At 40.6% G+C, this 15,080-nt stretch overlaps 1 protein-coding gene across 2 annotated transcripts in view; it reads right to left on the reverse strand.

Moving 5' to 3' along the window:
- Positions 1 to 15,080, reverse strand: part of ephb2a (eph receptor B2a) — a 65,862-nt gene that overhangs the window by 5,143 nt on the left and 45,639 nt on the right. Inside the window, exons 5-13 of one of the 2 annotated variants that reach the window (XM_066670296.1) lie at positions 13,599 to 13,934; positions 5,553 to 5,677; positions 5,237 to 5,399; positions 3,992 to 4,100; positions 3,804 to 3,868; positions 2,875 to 2,988; positions 2,370 to 2,617; positions 1,265 to 1,480; positions 7 to 156 (exon numbers count right to left, since the gene is read on the reverse strand). In XM_066670296.1, the coding sequence (XP_066526393.1) occupies positions 7 to 156; positions 1,265 to 1,480; positions 2,370 to 2,617; positions 2,875 to 2,988; positions 3,804 to 3,868; positions 3,992 to 4,100; positions 5,237 to 5,399; positions 5,553 to 5,677; positions 13,599 to 13,934 (1,526 nt within the window). Of the gene's footprint in view, positions 1 to 6; positions 157 to 1,264; positions 1,481 to 2,369; positions 2,618 to 2,874; positions 2,998 to 3,803; positions 3,869 to 3,991; positions 4,101 to 5,236; positions 5,400 to 5,552; positions 5,678 to 13,598; positions 13,935 to 15,080 lie in introns of both variants that reach the window. The other variant, XM_066670295.1, reaches the window with a different exon arrangement.

Genomic DNA, 15,080 nt, shown 5'->3' on the forward strand with positions numbered 1-15,080 from the left:
TCCTACATCTTGATTGCTCATGTCCCAGTATGGTCTCTCTCCATAGGACATGACCTCCCACATGACGATACCATAGCTCCACACATCACTGGAGGAGGTGAACTTCCTGTATTGTATGGCCTCTGGAGCGGTCCATCGGATAGGAATCTTCCCACCCTGAGAAAGATCATTGGACAATTAAAGTCCTAGACTTGACTGACACAGAGCAGACCAAGCTTCTAAGTCCACTATGTTTATATTCTTGATAGCAATTTCCTTTTCAGTTAAAATCTTACAATGCGTAGTTGGTTTCCTCAGATCTTTATGTTCTTATAACCAACAAAGGAAATGCAACCCATCACTGTCATGTATTCTGACATGAAGTATTTGTCAGGACCCAGCCGGACCTCACTGTTCCTGTCAGGCTTGGTTGGGTGTGGATATCATTTCCCAAATATTTATCTTGCTAGGGGCAGTCTGAGATTTCATGTATGGGTCAGAAAGTGCTCCACAAGGTCAGCATCAGAACAGTGCATCATGTAAAGTACTGAGCAAAGTTTAGGAACCAACTTTTAGTGAAATAGGCCTTTATGTTAAATTTTTCATATTTCTAGGGAATGTACAAATAAATGAATGAATAAATATATAAATATTGTGCAAAAATTAGTTTCAAGACTCAAGAAATAATGCAATAACTGCAAGCATGCAAAAAAAGTTGCCAGGGATTATTTTCATACACCTAATAATCCAAGTAATCCCATGTGTCCTGTGAATTTTCTCAATCACAGGAAAGTGGACACTGGTCAGTGGTGGTCAGAATTTCATTGAAATGTTCTGTTACTCTATGGCAGCTAGGGCGGCACGTGGCGCAAAAGGTAGCGTCACTGTCACACAGCTCCAGGGATCTGGGGTTGGAGGGTTTGAGTCCCGCTCCGGGTGACTGTCTGTGAGGAATTTGGTGTGTTCTCCCTGTGTCCGCATGGGTTTTCCCATGTGGATTGGTGACTGAAAAAGTGTCCATATGTGTGAACATGTGAGTGTATGTCGCCTTGTGCCCAGTGATCCGGGCAGGCTCCGGATCCACCGCAACCCTGAACTGGATAAGCAGTTACAGACAATGAATGAATGAATGAATGAATGAATGAATGTATGGCAGCTTGAATCAAGATCTCAGGTCAGATAAAGCTGTACACCTCTCTGACTCCATAACTTACAATACTATACGACACCACTGAAATATGTTTTAAGTTTATGATCTGCAAGGAGATCTGAGGAGCACACTTACCAAGGCACTGGTGTAGGTAGGATCTGATGTATCGTCCTCCAGGAAGCGTGAGAGACCAAAGTCAGACACTTTGCACACTAGGTTGCTGTTCACCAGGATGTTGCGGGCAGCCAGATCCCGGTGCACATAGTTCATATCACACAGATACTTCATACCTGCTGCAATACCACGCAGCATTCCCACCAACTGAATCACAGTAAACTGACCATCGTTTTGCTGAAAACATAGACAGAAGAATAACGTGAGTGCTGCATGCACAACAACCCCATAGATAGCTGTAGATCTATAAGCGAAGTTATTCAATCCCAGTGGCATTACATCTGGACCTGTAATGTTGCCCCATCCAGCTGTGCCTCCAGTCAGCCACATCTGTCCGCACTCTACAGGAACACCAGTCCAGCTGGAGCCCAGAGAGGGACAAATGGCTTCACAGTGTCAGAGTGGGATAGGTAGTAGGCTAAAAGAGGTTACAGTTAACAAGAGCTTTATAATATTGATCCTCTGTTTCCAAATGTAGAAAAATAGTGTGAGGCAACAAAACAAAAGTTCATTCCTGCATTGGGGCTTAAATAACAGTGCTGTGAAAAAAAGGGCTTTCCCATATTTGTGAAACTTATTTTTTTCAGATTATCAAACAATGTTTAACACAAGGCTGTAGATAAACTGAATTAACAAAATATTTTTAAATAGATAATTTCATTTACTGATGGAAAGTGCTATGCCACATTAACTGGCCTGCTGTCGCCCCCTTAGGTAATTAATTCAATTTAATAGACCATTAACATCAATTAAATCATGTACAACAAGGCTGGATAAATGCTAGCCCTACTTTCTCTAAACATCACTTAAATAGAGCTTTTGTTAAACAGGCTGAAACATCAAACATGTTGGGCGTGTGAGGTTGAGGAGTTGCTGTGCTAATTCAGGGCCTGGGTGACCTGCTATAATCAGTAATTCTGCCCTACAGGACATATCTAGTCATCAGCCTGTGATCTGAAACTCAAGCAATACTGCGCTTTGTGGCAAGATAATGATCTGAAGTCAATTATACAGCAAAAAAAACTGAAAGAGAATATTGCTATTGATTAAAAGAGCAAAGATTTACCCTAAGAAAGGAGTCCAGTGAGCCATTCTCCATGAACTCAGTTATGATCATGACAGGGCTACTCTTGGTCACTACACCCTCAAGGTGGATGATGTTGGGGTGGTCGAACTGGCCCATGATGCTGGCTTCACTCAGGAAGTCCCTCCTCTGCTTCTCAGTGTAGCCTGACTTCAGCGTCTTAATGGCTACAAGGATTTCTCTCTTCCCAGGCAAGCGCAGATTTCCACTGCACACCTCCCCAAACTCCCCTAAAAGAGAGCTAGAGGCTTAAAATCTGAAAGATAGTATCTGCAACTGCATCATTAATTAATTAGTTATTAGATAAACCAGTAATCATTTCTTTAAACCATGTTTATACATGTTAAGAATGATTTTATTTCCTTCTCTTGTAAACATACATTCTCTGGGAGCCAGTATATTATAACAGTGAACAGATACCAAATAAAATTTTTACATGACTTTTCAAACAAAATGTACTAAAACCCAAATTTATGCTCAAATTTACCTGCACCAATTACTTGTTCAATCTTCACGCAGGACATGTCTATTTCTTTGGCAAACTCCCGCACCGCCTCGTTTGGGTCTTCATAAGTGAAAGGATCTATATAGATCTTCATTCCTGGTGACACTTGGAAAGGGAAAGTAGAGCTCTAATATCATTTAGGAATGGTAGAACTTTTTCTTTGTGCTTTGTTCCTACTTTAGCCTGGATGCAATATTTGGATAAGATGTACTGGATCAAAAAGGCATTTACCTAAGCTCCAGTGCTGGGGCTATTAAGACCCCTCTATTTGACACTGGCATTAAACATGGTAACCTTAGGCTGTTTTGCAACTGCTCTGTAGTAGTCCTCTTCTATTGACAGTCCTTTACTATGGAGAACCATACATCTGAAATAATATAACACCTCTTAAGCTGGAAATGACACTGTTTGATGCCTTCTGTGTAAAATAAAGCAGTTACCAATTCATTTATTCTGTTTATTACACTGCCTTTCCATTTAAACATGTGCTAACTCCATTTGTGAAATGTTTATCTCCATTTGTAAGACAAGCAGAGCCTCCTAAAAATGTGAATGACTGAAGCATTGCAATGATTCAGTGCAATGAAGCGTCCAAAAACACATCGACAAATAATGTATTTGTGTCAACACTGACCACAAAAAATCTTGCTCAATCTGTGCCCTGATAGATTGAGACTGTAGAGATTAAAGGGCATCCCTAACCTGTTGCAAAAGTCCTAATGTAGTGGCTATGTTAGGGAGAATGTTATGCTCTTGTTCAATTTAGTGACTGGCTTTCACTTGTCCTCCAGAGGAATAACAAGCTCCGATGTCAAATTCTAAGTTAGTTTGGGGAGTTAAGTGGTTTTACATATTGTCTAGGGGAATGATTACACTAGGGAGCATTCTCTTTGGGACAGAGCTTTACTCACTGTGGCCGCTGGTGTAATGCTGAAGCTTGTCTGTGTATTCAGAATCTGTCCTGTCGCTACCTCTCCTGAGGAGAAATATAGCCAGATGAACAAACAAACAAAGCAGAAGAGTGAGGGAAGCTTGAATAAGGCCATGTGAATTTTTCATGGCTTGAGACTTCTCCGAGACAGGATTTAGAATAACTCACCGGTTGCATACAATGACGAGCACAATGACAGCGACAAGAAAAACAAATCCCGCGGCAGCAGAGCCAATGATGAGAGGCAGCTTCTCCTGAAGGCTAGAGTTATATTCCTCTACAGACACACACACACACACACACACACACACAAAGAAAAAATAAATACAGTATAAGCCAGACGTCAAGTTGAAGAATTAACACTCCATAAAGTCAACACGCTTCAGTTGAATGCACCAGTATATATACCATTAACTTACAGTTACATCCGTGAGAGAATCTGGCAGAAAAGTCCTCCTCAGTCAGTTTGAGAGTTGGCATTTACTAATATTACCAGACACACCACTAAATCTTTTTATTGACACTCTCTTGAGCTATATGTGTGCCAAATGGCAAATACTGGGTTTCTTTTAGCTCAAAGGAACTCAGTAAAAGTAGCAATGACATGCCAGTGGTGTGGCAGTGCAGTGCGATGCTGCTCACTTTTTGGAAAACCAGGAGCGTGCTGGGATTGGAGAGCTGACATCTGTTTTTGGCTGTGCTCTTGGCACTCACATCTATTGACATGCTTCATCCGAATGAAGTCAATGGCATTTCAGTGACTGGCAGAGGATTAGAACAGCAATGCTCTAGCTTGCCAGACAGCAGCAACTGATCAAACTAATCATTGACAAAGATTTAATGGCTTTCTGCTGTCCAGATGCCACATGATATGTTTATGTTGACAGAGGCTAAAAATGGACGCACAAACCAAAGGAAAATACACTGAACTGCCACTTTATTAGGTACGCGTTCTGTACGCAACATTACAGTCATAATAGCCATTGTGTCAGGCTATTATAAATAAGACACAAAAGAGGGACATTTGCAAAGCAAACAAAGAAATGTTTGGTGTTCTTAAAACTATGGACTAGCTGTGCTATATCCTAGACTTGAACATCATTAAAAATTGTAGGAATTACTCAAATTAGACACGCAGAAATTACAACCAATTTCTAAGACTGGACTTGGAAAGTTTGGGAAATTACCCTGGCAGGTTTTTGTGAAAACAGAACACAAATCTACCAAAAAAGAATGAGATATACTAAGATATATTTAAAGCTAATAGTGGACAAATGCTGACAGATCTGATATTATATATATGTTTCTAATTTTAATCCTTTATAAAGTCTTCAATGGCTATTTTCAAATTATGTGACAAATCGACGTATACAAGATGTTCAACATGTTCTTAGGCTTGACACAGAACCATACCTTCAGTCATAGTCTGGAAGTACATTTTCCCGCTGAAGCGCCCAAATCCAGCCACTGTCCGAGCTCGCACCTGGAACACGTATATAGTCCCTGGCTTCAGACCACGGACCACCGCTGTGTTTGTCTGGCTCCTCAGCACAGACGAGTTCAACTCAGCCATGTTCTGGAAGAGATCAGTTCACCAAGGTCTTCCTTCATGTACTTCAGATCACAGTCATGATACACCATTGACAATACATGCTATTCATCAGTGCGTTAGTTCCAATACCACAGTGCAGATGCACCTTGATTTAATATGTGGGTGGGTGTATGGTACCTTCTCGTAGTACTGCAGCTCATAGTCTAGAATGACTCCATTGGGCTGGTCTGGCTGTGACCAAGACAGAGTGACACTGTCCACTGTTCTGCTAACCTGGTGTATGATGGACACTACTGATGGAGCTGTTAGATAGATAGATAGATAGATAGATAGATAGATAGATAGATAGATAGATAGATAGATAGATAGAGAGAAAGAAAGAAAGAGAGAGAAAATTTGAATTCAAGGATAGTAAAATAAATTGTGGAATTCATTCATTTATTGTCTGTAACCACTTATGTAGTTCAGGGTAATTTCAGGGTCAGTTCAGGGTGAATCTGCAGCCTACTCAGAATCACGGGGCGCAAGGTGGGAACACACCCTGGAGGGTGGCGCCAGTCCTTTGCAGGGCGACACATACTCACAGATTCACTCACACACTCACACCTATGGACACTTTTGAGTCGCCAGCCCACCTACCAACGTGTATTTTTGGACCGTGGGAGGAAACCGGAGCACCTGGAGGAAACCCACGCAGACACAGAGAGAACACACCAAACTCCTCACAGACAGTCAGTCAGAGCAGGGCTCGAAACCACATCCCCAGATCCCTGGAGCTGTGTGACAGTGACACTACATGTTGCAGAACCATGCTGTCCTCTTGGAGTTCAATTCCTTTTAAATTACAAAATAATTATACTCTTCCAATTTTTTTTTCATGTTAACATTTTTTAAAACTTGATTTTACATTTATTTATTCACACAAATGGGGTTTCTCTTTTGAATTTTTATGAACCAAAAAATAAATGATAATGGGAGGTTGGAAATGATGCATACAAGTTGTTTATTTATTATTAAGAAAGGAATATGCAGCTACTTGCAGACCATTCCATGTGCCCATGCTGTCCCCTGCCATACAGTGGGTATGTGAACATCAGAACTGGACCATGAAGAAATGGAAACGTTGACCTGATCTAAAGAATGTTTTCTTTTACATCATGTTGACAGCTGTGTGTGTGTGTGTGTGTGTGTTAGGAAATAGATTTTACCAGGATGCACTATAGGAAGAAAGCTGTCCGGTGGATGCAGTTCTGCTGTTTGCTGTTTCACAGTTCTGTTGTGAAAACCTATTTACCCCTTTTCTCAGTTCTAGACAAAAAAAATCCAAGGTGTTCAATTGGTCTGGATGTTCCCTAACTCTCAGTCCATTCAAGTAGCTGCGGGATATGCCAAAAAAAAAAAATCCATGTATGTTTGCCCGCACCTTGAAGCTTACAGGACATGAAGGTCTTGATACCAGGTGTCATAGAGCACTTTCAGAGGTATTTAATAATCCATGGCTGGTTTGTTTTGATGTGAACTCTCCTCTAACAGACATATATTAAATTAAATTAATTAAAGCAATTAATTAAAAAAAGCTGGACCTTATGGACTACAGAGTGAACATATTATGTCAATTTCCATTCATTCATTGTCTGTAACCGTTTATCCAGTTCAGGGTCACGGTGGGTCCGGAGCCCAACCGGAATCACTGGGCGCAAGGCAGTAATTCACCCTGGAGGGGGCAACAGTCCTTCACAGGGACTCACACACGCACATTCACACATACGGACACTTTTGAATAATCCTATCCAATCCACGTACCAACGTGTGTTTTTGGGCTGTGGGAGGAAACCCACACGGACACTGGGAGAACACACCAAACTCCTCACAGACAAGTCACCCAGCGCGAGACTTTAACCCACAACCTCCAGAAAGGACCCTGGAGCTGTGTGACTTCGACACTACCTGCTGCACCACCATGCCGTATATCAATTTTTTATTTCATAAAAGAAATAAAAATTATTTTTTCCACAAACTGGATAAGTGGTTTCAGACAGTGATGATGAACCACGCCGAGATTTTCAGTTTTCACAACAAAACAAGCACAAAGAGCCTGTATTTTCATAAGAGAGTACAGAAGTCTACATTTCTGCTTTGCACAGTGAACTTCTATATGGAACACCTGACTCTCTGGCCTCAGCCCTGTGTAGAGCACAAGGGAGTCTTAATGTTAGACCAAATTAAAGAGTAAGTGTTCTTTTCTGTAAATAAATCAGACTCTGGAATTCTGCAAGCAGTAGCACCTTATTTCACTCTCTGTCTCAGAGAAGCCAAAGGGGCAGAGGCTTAAAGATGAATAACCACAGTGAGGTTATTCACTTTCCACATAATGACTACTCTGATCATTGTATGCTTTAAGGCAGAAACAGCGAACATCATGATCCAGTTGGAACAGTAGTGGGCAGCAGAGTGCAGGGGAACTTGCTTGGGCATTCCTGTCTGCACAGTGCATATATTTTCTGTAGGCAGACAAGGGATGATATTTTCCAGACAAATACTGTGGCTGGACCATAATCAGGATTTTAGGTCAAGCAACTTTATAGTGTTTTCTGACCCCAGATGTTCTCAAGCAATTATATTTATTGATATGATATTAAGAGAACGAATTTTGAGTCAGTTTATGCACCTGTATCCCTGTTAAACACATACCAATGACCATTCCAGTGCCAATAGATTGTAAATTATGTTTATCACTGGCAAGAATTAGAGGGGTGTTTCTCTGCCATTGGTTGATGGTGCTGGGAGTTCCAAGCCTCAGGCTGTAAACCTCCCTCTGCTCTAGAGGCTGCTGAGTAGAGCCCAGGAATATTAAACACACCAGAGCATGCACAAGCAGTAGGCCAATTGCTGGTAGTCTTTTCCTTCCACCCTGAGTTCCATGAAAATTCTAGCACTGATGAAGGGGGTCTCCATCACTATACACTTTAAAGAATTGTATCCTGATGATTTGACAGTTAATATAGTAGTAAAAAAGAGGGTTTTCTCAGTGTATATAACATATTACGAATTCCCTTCCATTCAAATCTACATTTAAAACTACAGCATTATTGTCTTTTATTTTTATTTCCTTACATTGCTATATTTTCTGATCAAAGCAACATAACTCAAAAGTTTGGAAACACTTATATACAAAATGATTTTGTTATGATGCTACAATGACCCAATTACTACAATTATTTTGTAAATGCTTCTGGTATCTAACTTATACAATTTCAACTTACACTCTATAAATTATTATTGAATATTATTGTATTTATTAATCATAAGACAAATGATTCCAAACTGTTGAATAGTTGTATGTATGGTTTGACACAGTTCTTGTTGAAGGAAACAGACTAGTTCAGGGTCACGGTGGGTCCGGAGCCTACCCAGAATCATTGGGCGCAAGGCAGGAACACACCTTGGAGGGGTGCCAGTCTTTCACAGGGCGACGCACACTCACACATTCACTCACACTCTCACACCTATGAACACTTTTGAGTTGCCACTCCACCTACTAACATGTGTTTTTGGACTGTGGGAGGAAACCAGAGCACCCGGAGGAAACCCACATGGACACAGGGAGAACACACCAAACTCCTCACAGACCCAGAGCAGGACTTGAAAAAAAAAAACACGTTGGTAGGTGGATTGGCGACTCAAAAGTGTCCATAGGTGTGAGTGAATGTGTGTGTTGCCCTGTGAAGGACTGGCTCCCTCTCCAGGGTGTATTCCTGCCTTGCGCCCAATGGTTCCAGGTAGGCTCTGGACCCACCGCAACCCTGAACTGGATAAGCGGTTACAGATAATGATGGAATGAATGAATTTAAGGTCCAAACTAATATTGATGATTCAACACCAGGGACATTCAAGTGCAGCACTGCTTTCCTATTTAGGCTAGACATGTCTAATAAAGGGATTATTTTGGTTACCTCTGTGCAAATGGAAATTGTATGATGCACAAATCTAACAAGTTAACGTAGGCTTGGGGAATATGGCAAAAACATCATATCATTTTGGAGATGGGGAGTGGGGAGACTGCGGAGAGTGAGGAGGAGTTGTGGGGTGAGTTCCCAGCATGCCTTTTGCCTCCTCTTGCATTGTTTGGTTTATGCTGGGCATGTTTAATGGAGGTATGTGCTTTGGGGCTGATGTGTTGGGGTTAGTTGCAGTGTTTTGTGCGTGTGAATGCATGGCGATTGGTGAGATGTGTGTACGAGCCGATTCACCCATTCTGTAACACGTTGGGAAAGGCTCCCCTCACTGTTGATGCCTATCCTTGGTCTGTGCCCTTGTTCACTATTCTCATTTGAGGGCATGATGCAGAGCTCCCTTGAGCAGACAGGCTGTTTCTTCTGACCTAATTACTGAGGCTTGCTACAATATTTTGTAATGCAGACACCATTGGATAGTAATGTCACATTTCAGTACTTTTATCAAAAACTATGTGTACAACTATTTTCATTCAGCGTTATGCACAGGGCACAGCAATAAATGTGTGTATAAAATAAATATGTGTATAAAATCATGCCCTTTAAAATAATGAAATACACTGTTCTTCATTGTCCTTTAAGCGCAGCAAAATCGTTAACATGATAACCATGATAACAATAAAGAACTGCCAAATTGTCCGCCTCCAAGTTAAACACATTCTGGCAAGACAAATTCTGTTAAACTCATGGAAATGGAGACTCTAAGTGAGCTCCACAAAAGAAACACATTTGATGTAATGGTAAGTTAAGATTGTAGGGGAGCCATATGGATGGGATTCAGTTCTACATCTGAGTCAAATAGTTCTCAGCTTTCCTCATGTTTTCTGAAGCAGTTGAAATGGCAGCTCTTCAGGGACAGAAAGCACCACACGTATGCAGTGTTAAATCTAAGAGCTTTCATATTTCCCCAACTCGTTCAGCTCGACTGAAGTGATCCATTTTCCATGAGAGCCGTAAGCGGAACTCTGTCACTCGCCTCCTCTCGCTGCCTTCAATTTATGAGAAACCTAGCGGCACTTTAGCATTAAAAAACACAAATTCATGTGTCCTTGCGGTATTCTGCAGGAGAACCAGAGGAGCCAATTATGAGAGTTTCCATCTGGTAAAAATTTGAGAATCTTTCTATTCACCAGGAGACTTTCCACTGCGGTGAATGACAAAGTAATACCCTACTTAATCAAGCTTTAAACCATTTCCAATAAAGAAGACTTTATTGTATATACCTACACATTATATAATGTGCCCAAAATGGACATATGGGAGGTTTTAATGTACTTTGGAGGAAACGTTAAGTTTTAAAGCTGGAACTTATTCAGATTTCATGAACTACACTGCAGGCATATTACAGATACAACGTAGAAGCAATAAATATTGCCTATAATCAGTTTCTCTGAACTGTCCTGAAATCTTATGCTTGACAGCACATATAAAATCTAGCCGTGTTGTGAATTAGCTCTAGAGAGTGTAATAAACTGAATAAGCTGTGTTGTGCTACTAGTAATCAATAGCAATTTACACACAAACCCTATGCATGGCTGAACTAAAAGCAGTAAGCATTTTCTCCATGGCAGAACAGTTAGCAAGCAAAGATTTTTTTTTTTTCCTCACTGGTTACTATCATGCAGTTTGACTCTGATAAGCATGCAAACACTGATTTGGAAAATGATGTTGTCAGTGCTAGATATTGCTATTTGTGCTTTTGTAGTTAGCACAAAAAAAAAAAAGTAATATGAATAGGAGTAAGGCGGCATGGTGGCGCAGCAGGTAGTGTCATAGTCACACAGCTCCAGGGACCTGGAGGTTGTGGGTTCGATTCCCGCTCCGGGTGACTGTCTGTGAGGAGTTGGTGTGTTCTCCCTGTGTCAGCGTGGGTTTCCTCTGGGTGCTCCGGTTTCCTCCCACAGTCCAAAAACACACGTTGGTAGGTGGATTGGTGACTCAAAAGTGTGTGTGTGTGTGTGTCTGTGTTGCCCTGTGAAGGACTGGCGCCCCCTCCAGGGTGTATTCCCGCCTTGCGCCCAATGATTCCAGGTAGGCTCTGGACCCACCGCAACCCTGAACTGGATAAGTGGTTACAGATAATGAATGAATGAATAGAAGTATATTTTTAGACGGTTAACCTGGAAGTAATCAATTAGGTATGAGGGGGGGATGAGAATCCCACCATAGAAAATAGCCATGGCAAAACAAAGCAGAAAGAATAATAATAAAAAAATACATTATTTGATATCAATAAATCCAAACACACACACATACACACACACTTGTAAATGTTAATTTGCTGACTACATTTTTAGGACAAACATTTGCTTGTTTTTGTAAATCATACACATTTCCACTATAACATTCATCCATTCATTCACTGTAACCTCTTTATCCAGATCAGGGTCACAGTGGGTCTGGAGCTTACCCGGCATCACTGGGCACAAGGCAGATACACACACTAATAAAATCTAAACTACTACAACTACTAAAATCTATAACACAAAAACTGACCTCAAAAATAGGTGGAAATTGAATTTTATTTATAAAAAATAATTGATTAAATGGTTCAATTATATAAATCAACTATTTAAAAGGGAAAAAAGCATTAACAGCAATCAAATACTACAGCTGACATGCTTTCACAACATATGAATTTTTTGAGCAACTTCACAAATTCATAAAAACCTTTTTTTGAGGTCATTTCTAACAAAATATTCAATTTATTTTCTTGTAATCTTCCTTAGTCCTGTCTGTAATTTATAGATACAAATTCAGCATTCCTCAAGACTGATTACTTTCTCTGCTTTTCCTAGCAAATATAATAAATAATATGTCCCTGAGTGTTGTTTGGAGCAGCCTCTGGTCCTGGCTGTGTATGACTACTAGGCCCTGGCAGTATTCTCTCTCTCTCTCTCTCTCTCTCTCTCTCTCTCTCTCTCTCTCTCTCTGTCTCTGTTTCTGTCTGTCTGTCTGTCTGTCTGTCTGTCTGTCTGTCTGTCTGTCTCTCTCTCTCTCTCTGGTAGTGTGAGGTGTCTGTCTGTCTCTCTCTCTCTCTCTCTGGTAGTGTGAGGTGCAGTTTCACAGCAGCAGTGAGGCAGTAATGTGGGCTGACAGGCACACCGGTGGAGCCACAGCCTAGAGTGCCAGGGCCAGTGAGTTCACAGCATTACAACCAGGGGCAGAGCTCTCATTAAAATGCTCTGTTAAACTCTATTATGCTTCTTTGAACTGCTCCATTCTACTGACTTTTTTCTAATCCACACCCCAGGCAATATTATGAGAACAGTGTGAACTGCCACTCCATTCTCACATATGTAAGGAAAAGGGAAATATGATTAGGTGTTGAAACATGAGAGCGCACAACAGTTTATGAAGTCGTAACAATGGTAGCAATGGTAAAACTATGCTAATTATGAATCAATGTATGGTGATGGGAAGTCTGGAGGGCTCAGATTTTAGTTCATTAACAAAGTGCTGAGTTGTTTTCTAAAAATGAGATTCATGAGTGAATATACACTACATATACACCTTAAACAGTCTTAATTATCTCATATGTGCCTCAGTCAATGTTGCTAAATGATCTGAATGACTTACAGGTGTGCGACTGCATTTTCAGAAACAATCGGAAAGATAACAGTATTGTTGTAAATTTTCATGTTAAAGTTGTAGCCGTCTACGTTTTAGCTTTTGTGTGATGGGAATCCAAGAAAGCAGTGACCTTTGTCTCTGTGGCTCTAGGAAGGTCCTGTCTCGCCCCCATCCCTCAGCATGATACTACATGACACCAATCTGTTAGCTGATTAAACTAAATTGGCCGTTATTGTTCTCCTCCAAGCACTTTGAGCTCTCCAATGACTTGCATAACATGTAGTTACTTGACTTTATGTGTCTTTGAGGAAACGTGTGCAACCTTCACTCTCTCAGGACTGTTCAAGTCAAGACTCAGGCACAATAAACGAGTAATAACCCAAAGAAATAAGAACATGTGCGCAAGTCTATTTGAGATTTCTTGATGTCTTTATAAGACTTGAGGCAAGTGTGAGATGATTTAGATGTGCTGTTTGATGCTAATTGCTAAGAGTGCTCCAGGACCAAACTAAAGACACCAAACATGTCTTGATCAGCTATATTTGGGGTAAGGGAGAAGATAAATGAAATGTAATTCGCTGCCAAAAAATCACTTTAAACTCTTTAGCTAGAAGCTGGATTATGTATTGTATCTTACCGGCCTGGTTGGTGGTAATGTTCACAGAAGAAAACTGCGGGGAGTAAGGGCTCTGGTCAGAGACACCGTTGACTGCCTGAATCTCAAAGGTGTACTGGGTATGAGCCAGCAGGTCGCTGATGTGGACATGAGGGTCAGTCAGGCCCAGCTGTCGTGGAACAAACTGGACGTTGTCCCCACAGCGTGTGCAGGCCCCTCGGCCCGAGCCGCAGCTCTTGCAGATGATGTTGTAGACTACATCCTCGCGCCCCCCACTCTCACGAGGGGGGCTCCACTCCAGCCTCAGCGACGTTTCATTCACACTGGAGATTACTCTCTGTGGGGCCGAGGGCACGGCTGCGGGAAAACACAGTGAAAATGCCTTGTCAGCATGACCCTTAACAGCCTCATGGGGTATTATGGGAGAGATGCAGCTGTACTCGGGGGAGCGGGTCTACGGGTCACTGCAGTAATGCACACACATCTGAGCCATGCCAGACAGGAGAGAAGCTATAAAATATGACTCAATGCTCTGGAGCATTACAGAATTACAGAACTGGACACATCATTTCACATATCACTCAAATGTGCAAGACGCTACACTGTCAGAAAAAAAAGGTACTGCATATGATTTGTTTACCAAGACATAATCACTGGAAAATGTGTAAATTCAAGAAATTTTAAGGATAAACAAAGCCTGTCATCTTTATTACATTATTGAATTTTTCCTCAATCATTTTTCTCATTATGTTTAATATTGTATTTGTTTACATAAATATTCACCAATATTTCTGACAGACACTGTTCTGTATAGTAGCACAATAATGCAACTACACTCCTTTAAAAAGTGATAAACCTTGAGCAAAAGCTTTGTTATTCAAAATATTCAGACATTAGAATGGGAATATAAAAAGTGTTTAAATATCCTAAATACATAAAGCGTAACTAAAAGCCCTGTTTTCAAACAAATCCACATAAAGGCTCCAGAGAAACCAGAGAAAAACAGAGAGCTTATCATTATATCATTGGCATTTATCAACCACCAAAACTGACTATTGTGACAAGCCTAGGATACATAAGCCTGTGTTCTCTCTCAGAAGAAAGGCCCATATGTGTACCATTTCATATCCTAACATTTTTTATATGATAAATAAACCTGGGTCTTCATTTTTTTTTATTGTTCTGAGATTTGACCCTGAAAAGAAAATGACTAATTAACTATTAATATATAAATGTGAATTGATGTAAAAATCTAAGTAAAAGAGATCAAAGTTGTAAAATGTATACAATCATCACAACATAAATACTGAGAACTAATCTTAGGAAAAGGCTTAACAAGATTCTTAATATGTAAAGAAACAGAAAGCATAACTACTCTCTTTTCTGAGATATTAGATATTACTACTGAAATACAAATCATTAAAACAAGTAAGCCCATATATGATTGACTGCTTACCTGATGCCTTGTGCACTAAGACAGTGTTCTCTTTTCTGTCATTATGA

This window comes from Hoplias malabaricus, chromosome 5 (genome assembly GCF_029633855.1).
Source record: "Hoplias malabaricus isolate fHopMal1 chromosome 5, fHopMal1.hap1, whole genome shotgun sequence".
NCBI lineage: Eukaryota > Metazoa > Chordata > Actinopteri > Characiformes > Erythrinidae > Hoplias > Hoplias malabaricus.